Source organism: Lytechinus variegatus, chromosome 3 (assembly GCF_018143015.1).
Source record: "Lytechinus variegatus isolate NC3 chromosome 3, Lvar_3.0, whole genome shotgun sequence".
Classification (NCBI taxonomy): Eukaryota; Metazoa; Echinodermata; class Echinoidea; order Temnopleuroida; family Toxopneustidae; genus Lytechinus; species Lytechinus variegatus.
Window position 1 is genome coordinate 73,811,163 of NC_054742.1, and position 20,726 is coordinate 73,831,888.

General features: G+C 35.3%; 1 protein-coding gene across 1 annotated transcript in view; it reads left to right on the forward strand.

The window, feature by feature from the left end:
• The window catches only part of LOC446190 (guanine nucleotide-binding protein G(i) alpha subunit), a 64,191-nt gene extending 44,025 nt beyond the window's left edge, over positions 1 to 20,166 (forward strand). The window contains exons 7-9 of the mRNA XM_041604792.1: positions 8,836 to 8,989; positions 14,968 to 15,202; positions 16,186 to 20,166. Of these exons, the coding sequence (XP_041460726.1) occupies positions 8,836 to 8,989; positions 14,968 to 15,158 (345 nt within the window). The 3' untranslated portion in view covers positions 15,159 to 15,202; positions 16,186 to 20,166. The remainder of the gene's footprint in view (positions 1 to 8,835; positions 8,990 to 14,967; positions 15,203 to 16,185) is intronic.
• Positions 20,167 to 20,726: the final 560 nt, after the last annotated feature.

Sequence of the window (20,726 nt, forward strand, 5' to 3'; positions counted from 1 at the left end):
GTGTTTATTTTGTCATTATGTTGGATTTGAGATTTGAATTTGTTGTTGAATCTATAGAACTCTGAATTGCCATTATGCAAATCTGAATGTTAATACATGCATGGCCGTAGCCTATTAATGGCATTTCCAAACTTGAAATCGCTCAACGGATGAATCAGAATTTTGCATATGTCCATTTTTTCAGTATTCTATTGAACTTTTTCTATTTATTTATATCTCCATTTGTTTTATTTAGGCTAGCTTTATCAGTAATTGTAATACTGTTTACATGAAGGCTCCACATAACATGACATTGAAATACATTACATTTGTATGATGAAAAGAGAGTTCATCATGTATGTAGGGTAAACAAAAAATAATGTAACGAACAAAACTTAAGTTGCCAATCTCTGCCAGTCTAAACTTACCCAGAAAATCCTAAGCAAATTTTGAAAAACAAATCCTTGTATGAAGAGAATACTTTTAGATTTTCAACGTGTAATTTGCAAGTTTTTCGGTGTAACTAAATTTAATTCGATTGAACATGATTGTACATGTCGTCGGCGGTCATCCGAACCGTCGTATCCACATACGACGGTTGAAAACCCATTTCAGAGATAATCGACTTCAAAGTTTACTGTTCACACTTAGTTCTCCGCGTTACAACATATTTATATATATATATATATAATATACTGCTTGACAATGGTATCCTTACTTTTACACAAAACCAAGGATTATAGAAAATATCGCAAAAGAGCTCCGTGTTTGTAATTTTGGTTTAAGCGGTTTAGATTTCCCCTGTACAAAAATGCCATAGGGAATACAACAATCCTGACCGCGATTTCAATGCGCGCGGTCAGTCAAAACGTCGTATCACTTTTCATGTGCAAAGTCAATGCAGCGCAGATAATACGACAGTTTGGTTGACTGCGCGCACTGAAATCGCGGTCAGCCAAAACGTCGTATCGCTCTGCTACAGTACACGTTTCCAATGGGATTTGGGTATTTTATTAAAAAATTGTATGGCATGGTCGTGAAAATCCAATCATCTCAGAAACTAAAATAAATTGCTGCCTAGAAATTCACATATGAATAGAATAGAACTTGTCTGCAAAAATCTCAAAATTGATTTTCTGACCAAAATTGACTGATACAACAGTTCGGATGAAAGCCAACGATGTATTACACATCAACTACTACATTGTATGATGTGCCCCTTTATTTGCTCTCTGTAATTTTAGGAAATAATAATAGGCATTTATATAGCGCCATCTATCTAGAAATATTCTATTCCGAGGCGCACAAGAAAAGAAAGAATGAGAAAGTTTGGATGAGTGTCAAAGTGCCAATAATTAATACTGTTAGAAAAGATAAGATTTGAGTTTAGATTTGAAGGTCTCCAGTGATTGTATAATTCTTAAATTTAATGGCAAATTATTCCAGAGAGAAGGTGCTGAGGCAGAGAAAGCTCATGCACCATATGCTACACGTGTCTTGGGAGTCTTAAGAAGTTGCTGTGTGATGCAATGAAAATTTTGAACCGTGGGAAAAAATTAAATTTTCCTCTCCCAAATATGTCATGAATACTTCATTTCCTAGATTGTTCCAGAATTCAGACTCACATTTCTTTGAAGGAGTGTGGGGGTTTCCCTAAGCTCTTCCTGTTGGATAAACTGTTTGGTTTTGACATTTCCATTATTATCTCCATCCAACATGATCCTGTACTGGAAAATTGACAATGTACATGCGAAAGGTAGAGAATTGATCAATAATCCCCTGATTTCTTGAAACTCATATTATATTATCGTAAGATAGAGATAAAGCCTTGAATATTATACTGAAAGTTTGGATAAATCCTCCCACACCCCTCCCCCTTTCCAAGTGTGCCAGTCATATTTCTAAATCATGAATATATGCCCAAGAATAGTTATGATGGCGATTTAATAAAATAAAAATCGGTGTTTGATTTTTTTAATGTTACCCATTTGACATGAAAATTTGTTGGTTGGGGGACCGATCAATATAGATCTAACTTTTTTTTCCTTTCAATATATTATCAAACCACTTCTCAGTCATGAAATTTCCTGAAAAAGTTATGATATGAAAATGATGAAGGGTCTCAAACTTCCAATGTCAGAGGAAATATTTCAAATTGATAAGCTGTTTTTTGGTCAAGAGCGTATTGTTTCTTTAAATAGGCTTGCATTTTACATTATTTACATATACAGCGAGGTAATAATGATAATATTGACAATTTTGACATGTACTCTTCAATAGGAAAGCATGAAAAACGTCCCTTTAAATTCATATTGCCCTCATCTTTCATAATGACTCTTTGGCAGCATGAGTCAGTTATGCTTGCTGAAAACATGTTCAACATTTCCCTCACAGCTTTTCTGTATTGTATGTGATTAATACATGCACATAACATCTATACCAAGATTTATAAAAAAACAGATATAAATTTTCTTTAGAAAGAAGTGTATCATAACCATCTATACATGTAGGTGAAAATGCACAGATATGAGAAATCATATTGTGATCGGACTCCTGTGCATGGAGAGAAGAAAATCAAATGAAACTGGATATTCATCTGAGGGTACCTTTATCATTATGAAAGTCAAAAGTGACATCATACCACTTTTGATAAAACCACAGTCCTGTTTTAATTAATTAGAATATAAGGTGCTATTGATATTGATAGTGTTCACATTTACGTGTATGTTCTTTTATTTTTTTTGTATCTGTCAGTAGCGTTTTCATTACAGGAACTGTGGAAGAATCCCAAATACAGTGTTTTACTTTGTGGTAATTAAATGTGCTGGTTTGCAACTGGCCCACACCCGTCTATGATTACTGAAAGGGATGTGTCATGCATGTATGAGTCCATACTATTTTACACAGTAAAAAAAAACTAGCCTGTTGTTTAAGACTGTTACTTTAACAACAATTTGTAAAAACTTTTTTTGTTTAAACCATGCCATTGGATGGCATGGTTACCATAATGGTAACTTTTATGCAACGTTTCCCAGAATTTTGGAAATATCACTGAGAGAGCAGTCAGAGCATTCAAATTATCTTTAAAATGATGAGGTGACCTGAAAAGAGAAAAACAGAACAAATTCTTCAAAATGAGAACAATGTCAGTGTGAAAATATTCATTTTTTGCATGCCATGCAAGAACTAAGAAAAAAAAAATGATCAAAATCAAACATGAAATTCTTTGACTTTGACAAGGTAATTATAAAATAATATTTCTGTGATAAAAGTTATGAACTTTTACACTGTTAATTTTTTGATATTTATTATTATTTTTTGGGGGGGCTGCCTTTGGGGTTTCTGTAAACATATAAATCAGGCATGGGTTCTCTTTTCTGCAAGTCTGCATTGTGAACCCCTTCACCTCCCCAAAAAGTGTAGAAAAAAGAAAATTTGACTCTATCTCCCATGGTAGAAATAAAAAGCAAATTATGAAAGAAAAAAAGGATTCAAATTAGAGATGCAATGGAGATGATAGAAAACCCAACACTATAATGTGCAATTAAATGTGAGTTCCCTCTAATCATGTTATGATGAAAAGATTTCCAATAATTCATTGTAATGCTATTGTGATTCATGTTCAAGGGCATGGTTAATCACGATCAATAAACATTGCTTTTCCTCCAGAGGGCCCCATAGCAAGCCAGGAAATATTCACACTATCATCATTCTGATTGTCATTTAAAACTCTACCCATGTCTGCCCCACGTCAAACAAGCCGACCTTGTGGATAATGTATCATTGTATGTTGCAACTACTTTTACTTGATTAGTTTTTTTAAATTTCATACTGTTTGTTAATACAGCATCCAAAATGAGTATTTCTTTTACATGTATTGGGTTGTAATTTTTTTTCTAACCATTTAAGGATTCCTGATCAGATTATTTTGAACAAAGACGCAACTAGCAGGCTATTTCACGGGTTGAAATCTTACAAGTCTAAACAATTACATGTATTTGCAAATCACATGTAGCATTCTAATAATAGGCATTTATGTAGCGCCATCTATCTAGAAATATTCTATTGCGAGGCGCGTTGTTATTATTATTATTACCCCAGCTTTAGCTCGAGCTGCCTTTCAGCGCTCATGCATTCAAGGAATTAATCCTGCCGGGTACCCATTCACCTTACCTGGGTTGACTGCAGCACAATGTGGATGAATTTCTTGCTGAAGGAAATTACGCCTTGGCTGGGATTCGAACCCGCGACCCTCTGTTAAAGTATAAAGTAAACATGCACTTGGGTTTTGGTGCTGGATAAATGATTGATTGAACGAAATGTTTTTAGTACCCAAGTAATGCTTGCACTTTAAAAATGGATAATTAATGCTCTTAGAATCTCAGAGCTAAACTGGGCCAATGGAAACCTAGCATTGGTGATGTAGTACTTGCACTTTGAAAAGGGATAACATGTACTCGTAGAATCTTAGAGCTAAATTGGGCTAATGGGAACCCAGCATTGGTGATGTTGTTTTTATTCTGCTCACAGACACACATGGTACATGTACATCCAAATTAAATTACATTGACCTCTATTCAGATTCATTTCATTTCCATTGCTATTCGTAGGAAATTGTTATGGCAAATATTTCAACAGAATTAAAAGACAAAACTATATTTATTCAGGAAAGAACGTTGACAACAAGATTAACCTGCACACATGCAATTTGTATAGAGAAGATACCTTGAGTGAATAAATAGAAAATTAAAGTACATTGCTATACCAATCATGAAAAAATGTTATTTGCAGTTATTTCTTGACAGCAATGTATTAGTTCAATGACAAATTAGTGGAAATGCTCTGTTCTGTGGATATTACCACTCTTATTAGTTGGTAACACCCCATTTTATCATGAAATGAAGAGAAATATACACCGCTATATTGAATAAAAAGGTAGAGCTACATACATTAATTGAGGTCGATAAGCGAATTATTGGAAGTTGTAACTCAATTGAAGTATACAAGTATTCATGAAAGGTGTAAATGTAGTTTGTGTGATGTACATTTCTAAAACATTTGCTAATGAAATCCTCAGGGTTCTGTTAAATTCCTCTTCACAACATTTTAAACATTTCAAGACATTTAATTTGTACTGAAGCAATTTTATTAAATATAATTAAATTGAATTTCCTTTCATGCCTTTAATTAACTGATTGCCTGTGTGTATTTAACTTATACCCTTTTTACACAGGATTTTCTTAGCCCCGGACTATCGCTAACCATGTACTCTCCTTAACCCCGTACTATTTTTTTTCCCTTTTCACACATGCCAAATTGTTATTGCTAACCCTGGATAAGGAATGCTTGCTTTTCACACATGAAACTCGCTAACCCCGGACTAGTGGTAGCTCATGAATATTCACAAGCACTGAGGTGTCATTTGGGTCATATCCAAAATGTTGATGTGGAAAGTATTAAAACACGAATTCCAACTCGCTGACTAATGGCGCGCGCTTTTTCTCATCGCCGTGTTCGCTGTTCATGAATATTCATTATGCTTACCTCTGATTGGACAACGGGGCTGGCTCTGTTGCGGGGCATGAATGGGAGCGCTTAGCCCACTTTTGTTTTACACTCGCGATCTTAACCATGTACTATCGCTCTTAGCACCGCAATTGCTGGGATAACCCTGCTTTTTTGCAGGGCCAAATAATCCCATATTAAGGTGGGGTTAGCCCACTTTGCAAAAATGCTGTGTAAAAAGAAAGTGGGCTAAGCTTAACCCCGTACTATAGGTGGGGCTAAATGGCAATTCAGCCCCACCTATAGTACGGGGTTAAGGAAATTTTAGCATGTGTAAAAAGAGTATTAATTTACCTTTTCCATTCAAGATAATTGTCTTGAAAATACATTTAATTTAATTTTTTTGATAATGCATGACTTGTTAATTTCATGTAACAAGCTCAGCAAATGTTGTGCTCAAGTTGTATTCAATAAAATGAATAAATTGGAATGTACATTATGCCTATGTCTTTAGAGTTGTTCTAAAAAGTTTAGGTGAACCTCACCAAAAAATTCACTCCTTCATGCAGAGTGTTGAATGGATACAACACTGCAATGTTCATCGAGCTCAGAGAAACGAACTATATTGAATGTAATATTTTATCACCTGACTTCAAAATTTGATATTTAAAACATGGCAGAACTTGAATACTTAAAATATGTTCATTTTCTGTTCGGTTTTAAGAACTTTTGAGCACCACTGTACATTTGGTACACATTATTTTTTTTCTGTAACAACTTAATGTTTATACATTATTGGAAATAATGTTTAAAGGTTGCTTCTTTTCTTTTTTTTTCTTATATTTCATCTCTATTTGATCAGGGTTTAAAAAAAATGTATTCAAATTCACATTTTTTAAAAGATAGTGAATGTTAATATGTGCATATTATGCAGTCTGAGTTTCTCTTCTCTCTACATTGGAAGACTGTAAGTTCAAAGATGTGATTTGTAAATGATATGTTGGCTTTTTTTCTCTCGTCTTTGTACGTGTATCTCTCTTTGCTGTTTGGCGCGCCAGTCAGTAATGGTGGTGAAACGTAAAACTTGAATTCATTAGAGCTCTATGTTTCCATAGCAACGGTGTTACTGCTTGTGTAAGGAGAAAAAAAGAGACTTCATGCTCAAGTACATTGATCATAATTGTATCGTGCTATTTGCAAGTGAACACAGGGTCTGTATGTACATTACAAGAGTGGCAGAGTTGCCAATTACATACTGTATTTTTCTTTTTTATTTGCTAAAAACACTGCACAGGTCACATGGAAAGACATTTTTTCCCTTACTTTATTTTTTAGATATGGCAGAAAAGCTAGCCATTGATGAAAAGACTGCTTCTCAAAAAACATTTTAGGAATTTCCACTTCAAAAGTGGAAAATATTTTATTCAGAGTTTTTCTTTTTTGACTGATGACTGCATGATATTTGTAATGAAATAGTAAGATTGATTCACTTGTAATCTGCTTCATGTTTGTATTTTTCAAATCTCAGTATTAACATGATGTTTATGTGCCTCACGATCATAACAAGCAAATTAGTGTGAATAGAAGGTTGTGTGCTCTATCGTCTCAATTAGGGCGAGGCTAGGACCTGAGCTGAGCTTTTCCTCTCCAATTATGAGTATTTGACATTCAACCGTAATTAGCAGCGGGGAGCACATGATGCATGGTATAGGGGAAAAGGGTACATGTATGGCTTCGTCAATTTGTAGGACTTACACAGTAGGATGCTGGATGATGGATAGATGGCCAAACGATGTGAAAATGCAATAGGTTCTGTAAGCTATGATAGATGGGACCGTATTGCGTACTTACTGCAGGTGTTGCAATAAAAAAAGAGAACTGCATGTTTTGCTTATTAGTGCGGAAGTCTTTTGATTATTTTTTTGTTTATCATTATGCAAAACTGAAATACATGCAACTTAACTTAAATTATACCTCAATTTACACACATTTCAGTGACTACATTTTTTAACTTGTTAGGATGGTACACGTTGTGTACATGTGTTTGTATACAAATCTACTGTACATTGTACCTATATCTTCTTTGAAGATAAATTCATAGCATACCCATCTCGATAAAACAGTTTGACAGGTACAGATTCAATGTCAAGTCACATACCCCCCCCCACCTTAGACACTGCCATACATGTATGTACACATGTACCCCCACCCCGAAACATCTACTTTGTGCTTATTGTAATGATATGACAAACCATTCATTCCAAAACCCATCTTTTCAGTCAACAAGACAAGTAAGCTGTTGCAATGACCAGTTGTTGATTTGCTGTATATGATTGATATTTAATGTTGTACACTTATTCATACTTTGTTTCTACTTAAATATATTATGTTGTGCTTGTTTTATTTACCTTCAATTCAAGTTGTAAAGCACTTACATACTGTATTGTATTAAGCAGTATACATGTATAAAAGCTCCATATAATTATCATTATGATATAATGGTGTGAAACCTTGATTACACCTTTTATAAAAATAACACCTGGGTCTTTTAACACAAAGGTTAGCGATTAACCATATGCTTGATTTTTACGATTGATTGTACATTGTAGTCAATGTAATCAATCGTAGAAAAATGTATTTATGATCATTGCTAAGCTTTGTGTTATGGGCCACTGATCTCAGGATAGACTAGATAAAAGAGAAAATGAAGTAATGGAGAAGTGGTACATCAGAGATCTTGACGGCATGGTCAATTGGAGGGTCTACTTAATTAGCATTGGTGATTTCAATGTTCAAATGCTCATAACTTTATCAATGTTATTCAATCATTCTCAAACTGTCTTTGACTTGATTCTTTGACTTTTCTCTTTTCTACGAATTCAACTGTTTTCAAGAGTTTCATTCTCTTTGAAAATGGTAAATGAACGATTGGGTTTGGTTTGATTTGGTTTTGTCCAATGACCAATCAAAATCAAAGCAACAAGATCTCACTTGAAAACGGAAGCTCATGAGCGATTTTTTTAACCCATCATTTCCCATTTGGGCGCGTCGTGGTCAAGTGGTTCTGACTCTCGCCTTTGAAAGGAGGGTCCTGATTTATCCACACTGTGCTGCACTCTACCCAGGTGAGGTGAATGGGTACCCGGCAGGAGTAATTCCTTGCATGCACTGAGCGCCGGTGATGGTAGCTCGAGCTAAAGTTGGGGTAATAATAGCAGCGCTTTATAAATCCAGCTATTATTATTATTACTTGGTCATTTTTACTGATTGATCCATGAATCGATGTAAATTGTTCATTTTTTTCATGGAAACATAATTCTATTGTACTCTATTCATTTTCTCCCCGTGCAGAACCGCATGCATGAGTCGATGAAACTATTTGACTCCATCTGTAACAATAAGTGGTTTACAGAGACCTCCATCATCCTTTTCTTGAACAAGAAGGATCTCTTTGAGGAGAAAATTCAGAAGTCACCGCTTACCATCTGTTTCCCAGAATACACAGGTAATGTATTACCCCTTTCTCACGAGCCAAATTTTCCCAAACCCATACTATAGGTGGGGCTAAATGGCAAATTAGCCCCACCTGTAATATTCCGGGGATAAGCCTATATGTAGTCCAATTTCTGTTCTCACAACGTTTTGGCAGAGTGGAGTAATCCAACCAATAGTAGTAGACACTGGCCCTGCAAAATAGCAGGTTTAGCCGACCAAATGCAGTGTCAAACGTGAAAGGCTGGGGTTCAGAGTCATTGTGAGAACAGAAACCGGCCCAGCCAAGGACAGTGCTCGTTGTATGCCCTATGGGCAACGGAGCCAGCACTGTTGTCCGATCAGAAATAAGCTCACGTGAATGGCTTCTACTAGTCCAGGGTTTACAGAATTTAAGTGTTTCCTTTATAGGTAGAAGATTTGGCGCATGCAAACAGAATATTACAGTATGGGGGTTATTAAGGCTAGTATAGGGGTGAATGATAATCTTGGATTAAGAAACTGTAGTTTAAAGAAAAGAGTATCATTCATCTTAAAGGTCAAGTTTAGCCGAACAAGATGTTGGTTTGAATAATAGAGACATATCAGACAGACATTTAACCAAATTTTTATCAAAATCTGAGAATAATGACATTTTAAAGTTCATTAAAAAACATTAAGGGTGATGTGCAAATAGAGTCAATTATGTCATTTACGTACTCTCTATTTTGTTTGTAGTTTATTCTCTGAAATGTTCTATTTGTAATTTAATGTACATTTCATAGTAAAAAGCTTTTGATTGAATCATATTCTGTTACTGCGGTACACTAATGAGAGTACCATATGTACAAGATGGAGGCATCGCATGATTGACATAAAATTTGTTATATTTCTATCATAAAACACATTAAATAGTGAATATATGACATAATTGGATCCCTCGTTTGCATCTGACCTGTGTTTTGCATATATAATTATGAAATTGAGCAAAAATTTCTCTTTTTTTTGACATCCCTTTTTTGGGATTTTAGCACAGTGCTTGTTTGAACCCTATTTAATAATTGAACCAAATATTTCGGTGGGGTAAGGGTAGACAGCTCGATTTCATGGTCCTGCATTGAAATATTTTACTTCCATTATTAAGTTTCAACTTTAAAAATGCACAACAATATCTTTCAAAAAAAAAACCTATCCACTCCCTTTTATTAAAAAAAGAAAATGGTGGAGGGGGTGTCTAATTCTGTTTTTAAAAATTCTTGTTTTCATGGTATACTTCCTCTTAATGTAGTATGGAATCACATTCCATATTTAACTGAAAGGAGGAACTCACTCTGCTATAAATGATTAACATGTCCACAACTAAATTCCTGGAGATAGTCAAATATAAGATCTTTAGCATCCTTCACTATTTATTCAATGAAACGTGCTACGCCGAGTAGATTCAATTCAGTGAGAGAAATTTCTTTTCATGCCCATGTACGTGCAAGTGTGAAAAATTGCTGTTTGGTTGTATGGTTTTGCTGTAGGGAAAAAAAGTACTCGATAAATAAAAGTTTAGACCTGAAACTGGCTGGGAAGATTAAAGAGAAATATATAAGGAATATAGATTTGGTTTATGCTTCAACTGAAGGAGAATTGATTGCTGTATGCTTTACATGCTATCATACTTATACGCATGCATGCATTCACTTGTTCATTGAAAACAGTTTGTTTGTAGGGAGATGAAATATGTTACATATATTAAATGATAAAAAAAAGTTTTGAATTGAAACTTGAAGGCTAAGTGGTTGCATTTTCATGAAATATAAATCCACCATTTTGTAATTTCAACTTCCATTATTTGCATGGCTCTAGCTGAAAGTAGAGTATGAAAACCTAACTGATGTAATGTATGCTGGACAAGCAAGCAAAAATGAGCCATCTTTTGTTTCTTCCCTGACTAAGAGGTCAAGTTTAGATTGACAGGAATTTTAGTTCAGAAAAGGATTAGTTTTATATTAGGTTTGGAATTCATTTTGTTTGTGTTTGGATATTTATGAGCAAAAATAAGTTTAATGAAAACAATATTAGAGGGATTGACATGGAATTGAAGAACTGCCCTACTTTAATTTTTGCATCTTCCAGTTGATCTTCATTTGAAAATGAGTAATTTACAAACAATTGCAACAGATATATGTAATTGCCTTGGAAAATTTCATGAAAGAAAAAATTTTCCAGCGTAGAATACATGATGGCAACATCCTGATCATATCCTCATCAAAACCTTTGAGGCAACCATCTTTACATCCCAAGATCTTCAACAAATGATGTTCAAGAGCATTAGAAAATCAGTATTCTACTATGCACTTGCATTTACCAAGGTACCTGTTGCACAAATAACTCGGGACCCCTCAAATGATAGAAATTGTCCCCATTCAACAATCTCCCCAAAAGTGAAAAAATCCCCTAAAAAGTGGAATTGATTTCCCACTCTGGCCAAGCTTGCTCTATGCATAGAGTTGGTTTGTACTGCGTAGCAGTGAGCTGATATTATTAAAGGTACTTTACTTTTATTAATCAACAGATACTTGCTCCCAACACTTTCCGTATCCCCAGGGAATAATTACAAGATGCTCGGGGTGTTCTGATTGGCCTAGAGAGAGGACGTGTGTAAACATGTAATTGTGAATGATAATGGGGAAAAACTGAGCGGTAATTAGGCCAGTTTAATCAGTGGCTGTAATATGCTGTCATCGTTGCAGATATGTTTGTACTTAAGCTGCCATGACAGCGGGACCATTGGTACATGTACATGTTTTAGTAAGTGGGAGAACACCTGATGCCAGTGTGATATTATGTAAGGCCAGAATGCACATGTACATAAAGACATCGTTCCCACTACCGTCCTAAAACTAGTTTAGTGGAAACTAGTTTAATGTGTAATGAGAACGGTCGAAGCGTCTTGAAAGCGATCTTCCAAACCGGTTCAGAAAACCACCTCGCGATGTACTTTTGAAGATCGCTTTGCCTCAATAAACTGGTTTTAGCTTAAGTGAGGACACAACTGTTGGTTGGGAAGCAATCTTTGCACACTTTGAGCGCTTCTCCACACACTATGTGGAATGCGTACGCTGCGGTTGCAAATTTTGCGCGAAACATGTCACCCCACTGAGAGTGTTCCCATAGCAACAAGACCGCTTTAAGTGAAGTGGTTTTGAAAACCTCTTTCGGGTGATCAAATGGGAACGCTACAATGTAGCAAAGCGATCTTCCAAACTGGTTTCCTGAACCGATTTCTAGTAAATTTGTTTTAGAAAATATATATGAGAATGGTGCCATTGATTTTGGGGGTACAATCGTGGCTTACATCATTTATTCTATCTGCCTAAATGTATGTTCTGAATCAAGGGAACATTTTCTATAAGAGAATATCCAAATAAAGATGAAATATGTATACATGTAAAGCCTGCAAATTTCTCCTGAAAATTACTTATTAATTACCATACTATTACTAGTCATGCCAACTGTTCCTTTTTTTTTTGGGGGGGGGGTATTTCATCCTTTTTATTAAAAAGGAAAACTACTGCAGACTTTACAAAAAAACATTGTATCATGCACATTTCTTTTTATATAGAAAGTTGAAAATACTCTTACAACAAAATGAAATCCCCTTTTTCATCACTCAAATATGGGGTTGCCATCTCTGTATTGCTTAATTATCTTCATTCCTCTGGATAGAGGTCGAAAGGGTAAAATCCTTGACAATGCCAATGCATATTTGCATTTTCATACCTTGCATGTGCAGGAAAAGTACTTAGAGACATGGATGTTAAATCAGTATCATGTGGAGCTTTCATCAGATGTATTAATCTCTAATGATAGAAAAAGAGGTTGTACATGTATAACCGTATATGTATGCTGAAGTACCTTAGGATCACATAGTTCAATCTCATATAGGCCCTATAAAAACAAATTTCATGCAAATATTTTCAAGCTGTTCCCCCATTACTTGTAAGCATTCATTTGGGCCATCAAATGTGTGTATACATTAATGTGAATCTTTATAGAGTAAAAGAATAATCAAGGAGACGAAGGAGTCCTCTTATTTTGGTAAAATGCCAATTTGTCTAATACCAACTCTTCCACTATTCACATGGTCTACCTGGTCTACATGGTCTACCTTCATGTAGTAGATAATGCCATCCCATCCAATAACATTTCATCAAACAACCATTTGGTCCAATAGCTATTTGGTCCAATAATCACTTTGTCTAATCACCTGTTCGTCTATGACCATTTTGTCTCTGTAACCAGTTGGTCTAATTCCCATTTTCTTTTCATTTCATTTATTTCACCCAATTAACAATTAGTCCAATTAAACCAAATGGTATATGGACTAATAGTAAATGGCAATTGAACCAACTGGTCATTAGACAGAATGGCAATTAGACCATGAGCATAATGGACAAACTGATGGTAGACCAAATGATAGTTGATGAGTTGATAATCGGACACAAAGAAAATAGACCCTGTATTTCCATGGTAAAATATTTCATTTCACAACACTTTATCCTAACTACGTGTGTTATACAATACAATACAATTGGATTGGAGAATGGAGGCACAAATTAATAATTTTATTCAAATTGATAATGTAACACATCTACATGTAGGCCTACATGTATGATTGATTGACATGATTGACATGTACACCACATGGTATGACTGTAGAGAGTGGGGGGGGGGTTTCGAGTTTTGTGAATTCATGTAGGGAACAAAACATGTATGAGAGATATTCATTGCATTGAATATTGCATGGTTGATCAATTTCGTAAATCAAAATAGTTTTCAACTATCACAAAAAAATTAACAATTTATCGAGAACAAAAATATGTGCAATGTAGTTGTGTGATTGAGTCACTTGTTTTCCTAGATGCTATTGGAAATTTACACTGAATCTACATGTAATGTGTAGTATTTACATTTCTGATTTCAATCAACATTGGCATACTTCCAATTTTTTTTAAATCTATCTTTTTCTAATACTATTGTGTCTGTACTGTACCTTGAACTTTGAACAAGATGGGTGTGCAGCTGTATTCCTTGATGGTGACATGTACTAAATGTGTAAAAAATCATCTTGAGTAATACTGTTTTTAATGCCGCAAGATATTGTGGTTGAAACTTGACCTCCACTATTGTTTTCTGCATAAACATTGCATCCAGTTGGAATGGATCCAATTAGTAGGGATACATGTAAGTCACTGGCTGACCTGAATGTATCCAAGATGGATATCTTGTGTTCATACATGTATCAAAACAATTTACCATAATATTTGCACCAGTGACAGTGCTTGCCCTCATGAGAAACTGGCTTGTCAAGGCAAACATGAAACATAGCCTTTTGACAAGGCCTTGTGACTCGGCTTTAACAAGCAGAGACAAGACAAGCGGCCAACGAAGAGGGTTGGCGAGACCCTAGTGAGGGCGAGATCAAGCAACTGGTCTCGCAATGCTCGCATTCACCGGGTCTTTCCTGAATAGTCTTTTTCCAGAAGGTAGTCATTTGATACAAGTTTAACAGACTTGTGGCATTTAAAGGCTAGGTCAGCACTCAGCTTTAGCTTCACATTCATCATATACATTAATCCATCTTCAGAAAAATTCTCAAATTCACAAAAGTTGTTTTAAATCCATGTTTTGAAACCCTAGTTAACTGCTTATCCATTCAATGACTATGCTTTAAGATTTATTCAGTGCATATTTTGAGAAAGCACTCATGATGGATGTACGCTTTTCTTACAGCCAACCAAATAAAGCCAGGAGCAATTTTCGTAGGCGCAAATGTGGTAGGAGCAAGAGGATGTGATACATGAATGAGGTTAAGCGTTAGATACCATGGTTGCAATGGCGTTTAAAACGGGATCCAAAGACAGAGTGTCACTTAACTCTTTGTGGATCACCCGCCCCCCCCCCCCCGTTTCATTGTATTACTAACTCTATATTCCTTTTTTCTACCATCATCTCATCTAGGATCCAACACCTATGAAGAGGCAGCTGCCTACATCCAGATGCAATTTGAGGACCTCAACAAGCGCAAGGACCAGAAAGAGATCTACACACACTTCACCTGTGCCACTGACACCAACAACATCCAGTTTGTCTTTGATGCCGTCACCGATGTCATCATCAAGAACAACCTCAAAGACTGCGGTCTCTTCTAGACCAGGCTGTCTGCGGATAAAGTGTGGTTCATAGCAATTGTTAGGTGAGTGTGTAGCAGGAAATTTTTTTTTCAATTTTTTTTTATTTATTATTTACTTTTTTTGGGGGGGTGGGCTACTTATCACATCCTGCTGCCATAATCTAATACATTGGATAAGTTTCAACATTGAAGTGAATGGAGATTTTCCAGGGTTATTTTGAGATTTTTTTTTTTTTGGGGGGGGGATTGTCCCAAGCTAGTTTCTTTCCAAACGCAAACTTATGAGGGTCTGAAAAACATCCAAACTTTGAACACGTTTTTGAGACCAGCAGAGGTTTAGACTGGTTCGTAATATTATTGGCGATATGTTCATATTTAATTTTCTGCTGTCATTTAAAATCAGCTTGCTGTAGGGTGGATTTCCTCCTTTGAAACAGAAGGAGAGCTGAATACTAGTGACAAACAATTTGAAGGGGGAAAAAATCATCATGTAGATGAGTTATTTGAATATCAAATGTGTTTTCAAGATGATAGTAATAATATTTATAGGGCACTTTATAAGGGTGTTTCATACTGAAGATGGGCTATGTAAACAATGAATCCATTAATTAAAAGAAAAAAAAACTTCTAGTATTGAAAAAAGAAGAGATTTAAGTGAGGATTTGAAAATTTCAACAGAGGAAGCATTTTGAATATGGGTTGGGAGCTTGTTCCACAGGGCAGGGGCGATAACAGAAAATGCTTTGACTGTTTTGTTAACGGTATTTAATATTTTCAAGTCCTTCCAGAATTGTCAATATTCAATAGAACATAACCACAAATGTGTTTCTCTGTATCCTCAGGAGTACAAAAGAAATAGGAATCATTGTCCTCCTACATCTTTTGATGAAAATGGCAGTATAATGTAATGATAATGATACGCAACATTTACATAACACTTAATGCAATGAGTTTAAGCTCTGCATTTGATTACCCCAGCTTTTCTTGAATTGATCAGCTCGGTATTCATTGACAATATTTCTCTCTCTCTTTTCTCCCGACCTCAGGTATCCTGTGGCGTTTATTTTCAAATTGGAACGATGGTGATGTTGATTGATTGGGGAAGAGTGACTTGAAGTGAGCAGCGGCTGCGTGTGAAACATTGGAGGAGTCACACCTGTGGTTCCAATGATGGAAAAAAAAATGTCTGCTAACTTCAGCAACTGCTGATATATAATATGCAGCATCAGAACTTTTATCTCTTTAGCCGTTTCCTGTGTGGGAGCAGTGCACCGGGATTTGTTTCTGTGTCTAATTTGTGTAGAGTCATAATAACCAATGCTAGGCACAGGAAAAATAAAAAACTTGTTAAAAGCTTGCTCTGTTCTTATTGAAAAATGAAATTCTTATGAATCAATTTATAATCTGTCGTTTTCTTAGATGAATTATGTTCTAATAATAAGTCTTGGAATGTGGATCTTGGGGGAATCACGAAGCGATGCAATTATTATTATTATTATTTGTGTTACGATAGGACTAAAATCTTGAGTACAAAGGATATAACTATCCTAAATAATTTATGCACAAATGTAATTAACCTTATGAAATAAAAAAAGTTTCATAACCTTTCATGTTGCTATTGATACCAATATATTATTTATTTATTTTCAATCAAAATTCCAGTATCATGAGGAATGAAGATTTTCAGTAAGATTTTAGTTTAAAAGAAGACAATGAAATAAATCTCATAGTATTGTTGACTTGTTATATTTGATTCAATTCCTTCTTTTATGAACAGTTATGTGTATACTACGCCGTATATTAATTTAAAAGGGAGGCATTTCGAATTTCCCATATTATTAATATTGTGCAAGAACTTTGTAAATTAAAACACATTGCCATTTCTTTTTTTTTCATCATATTTTACTTTGTATTGTTGTCAATCTTTTTTTGTAAAGTTGTAAAAGGTGGTATTAATTAGCACTTTAGGTACTAAACGAAAAAAAAAAGTTTGGCAGACATCTAAAGAAATCACTGGGCCAAATTCATAAGATGAACTTATCATCTACGTGTGACACATTCATTTCATTTTTTCTTCCTATAAAAAACAAAAAGAAAATATATGGATGATCTTGTGTTTTAGTGAATTTTATAATGGCTTTTTATGTACAAAGTAAGATCTTTAATAACTGTATTTCCCTTATGCTTTTTTTGTGAGTATCCTTATGAGAAAAATGGCAAAAAAAATGACAAAAAAATATATTGCGAAAACTTGTCTGTCGTAGTGTAAGTATCCATATCTATAATATACATGTATATGTAGAAAGGAATATGTGCAAGAACTATAAATTGGGACTTTTTGATAATGATCAATGTTAACCTTTCACTTGTATCTTTTGGATACGATTCTTTTTTCTTGTTTAACGCTCATGTGATGTGGTATCATTATTGTATAAAAGAATGTCCATTGATTCTTGTCTTGGGATACTAGTAGGTAGTACCTCATCCATGAATCCTAAGTGATTAAATTTCTCCTGTAAGGAACACCTCTTTAGGTAGGAGGAGTTTTACTATATAGTGTAGTTTGTATTATAATGTATAGATCTTTGAGACGGTGGCTTGCGGAACCAGAGACCTCCCCGAATAGCACTTGTTTGATTGTTTTATGGTGTAGACTCTAGGTGATCTACGTGTAAGCCACTCCGACAACCCGTTCGATACCGGGACCCGTCGAACCGTGTGTGCAGTCAACTGGAAAGGGATTATCCAGTGTCGAACGGGTTAACGTCTCCATCAAGAGAATGAGAGAGCGAGAGAGAGTGGGCTTTTGTTTTTACTGTCCATATTTGAACCGATAACAATACTGTGCCTTTAGCACAAAGATACAGCAGTCATTGCTGCTGTACCAATGATCAGAACAATCATAGAGTGAATGATGTGAAGGTATTGTGTCGTGTCTTTGGTTTTGCCTCGTATTGCAAGAGGTTATTTGTCATGACTGATTCAAGCTTACTTTGGTAGTATTCTAACTTCCCATCCTGAAGAAGAGGAAGAAAAAAAAACACACATTGTAGTTCTCACTAGCGAGCAAGAATATAGTATTTTCATATTTTCAAATTTTGCACCAAGTGGGAAGGCCTCCCACATGTTTGTCTTTATATGTATCTTTATGTATTGAGTATGCATTGCTGTATATCCCAGCATATCTGTAAAACATACAAATTGTGATCTATCATTTTAATTGTATCATCAGTACGCAATCAGTTTACTAAGTAGGGGACAAGGAAGGTTGTATTTCAAGTGACCAGTTAGACGAGGCATGATTGGTAATACGTTCATCTCACACCAACAAAATCTGCCGCAAAGAGAACACATTTTTCCCCATTATCCTCTATTGTAAATACCAATATCCTGATTTAAAAAAAAATAAAGAAATGACTTTGAATTGAGAGCCTGTGTGTAAAAAAAAATATTCATGTAAATTTTGATGTGAATAAGCAGTAGTGTAAGTTCACATATGCACATTTGGAGTGACAGCTCACATTTATTCTGTCTTCAGGGAACGTTCTCTTTTCACCCCCCCCCCCCCACCTCTTTCTTTGGTAACTCCCCCCCCCCCTTTGTCTTTGGTAGCTTGTTGATGGTGTTTTTATCTGTATCATTGTCAATACTGTAATGTCATTGGTACATGTACAAATTTGGAAGTGACTGATGTCCCGATTATACATGTATGCGTAGTGTAAGGGCTTGACGGGATAATGAGGGCGACTATGTACCTGCCCTAAGTGATATATCATTTTTGTATACCGGTACTGTTAAGATTAGCCCTGTGCCATGCTGACATGGAATTGAAAATACCCACCCTTAATTGCTGTCATTTTTTTTGGATGATGATGATAAGAAATACTGGGTTAGATGTCAGAAAATGTTGCTTCAATGTTGCATCACATGCCAAAATAAAAGGATGTGAATAAATAAGTGGAGTTCATTTTCATTCTGGTGTAATGGATTAACACAACATATTATATATTTTAAATCTGGCTTGTTCAATTCTTTCCCTCTATTTTCAGGTACTGAGTGAAAGTTACCGAATATATGAAGAGAGAAATTGACATAATTTTAATATGCACACAATTCATCGACTACCCTAAAATGTAGTTAAAACCTCTGTGTGAATCTGTAAGATCAATAGTTTTTGCCGGGTGTAATATGCCCAATGTACAAATACTTTTGTATGCCTTTGCCCTGAAGAACAATCAGAAGTGTCGGTTTGTGCACAGAACTACTGCTCTTTCATACTTGCAAAACTAGATGCAGTCTCTCTGTTCATTATTTTTATTTCGTAGTCTGAATGGGGTCAGATTTCGCAAGTGTGTCTGACAGAAAATCCCCGTAAGAATTTCTTTTTCTTCAAATTATGTTATCTGTTTAAAGAATATACAAAAAAGAGGTGAGTAAGAAATGCAATGATAATGATCATCTTTGAATGTAACTTTGAATTGATAAACAAAAGATGATTATGATGTATAATCTGTAGACCAGTTACTTTATGTGTGTGTGTGCGTGATGGTTAAATGCACTCTACCTTCACATTTATTGGTACCTGGTTATGTTTCATCTGTACAGTGTTTTATTTAGTAAGTTGACTCATGACAGCTTTTTTTTTGTTCAAAAATTGTGAATTGTACTCTTGTTAATATGAAGTCTTTATTGCCTAAGTGTGGAGCAAATTCAAAAGAAAGAAAAAATAACTCTTTTCAAGTTGATGTAAACAAATATTTTGGTAGTGAAGAAAAAAAAGAAAACATTGCCTGAAAGTTGCCATGTGGAAGAGATAGGGCAGTGGTAATGTTTGAATCAATTTATTGGAGTGGCAACCTGTGAAACGGTTGCCAGCGTTGGGTTACTACTGACTGCCTTAAGATCTTGGCAAAGACGCTGTGTAAGATAAAATGTGGCATTGTCCCTGTAACTTTTGTGTTTCCTGTGAACAGTAGTAGTGATGATATAGCTGAGGTCAGAAATACAATTAATGTTGTTCCACAAAATACTGAGCTGTAATCTGGTGTTTATTTCTTCCGTTGTCTTGTGTCGCAAGTAATTGTATAATTACAGCGTCGACTTGTGTGTTTGAGTAGCAGCAATTGTCAGTGGAGGTTTTGTGTTTGTAAAGTGATATGAACAGTGATGAATGGAGCCTGTATCAGGAAAGTATTGTAGGTGTTGTTAATTTTGCTCTTATGGTAAACGAACATGGAACGGGGCTCGGCATCCAATCACGATCAGTGTTTCCATGGAAAATTACACAAGTTGCCATAAATGCAAACCTTTTTGAAACAGACCCCTTCGGTTTCAAGTTGAAACTAAATCAGATTAATACATTTGAACCTCTCCTTGCTTATCTATGGCATGATAGCAATCAACGATTGCTGGCAAATTAACATGGTTGCTTAGACCAGGAGAAAAATTACATGGGAGCTCAGGGCGTTTCCAGTTTCACCCCGATATGCTCCATTCACTGCAATGTATTATAAAACCTATCAAATTTTTGCAGGTTTATGGTAGCAGCTTGTCAAAAGTAGCACCCCCCCCCAAAAAAAAAAATGCT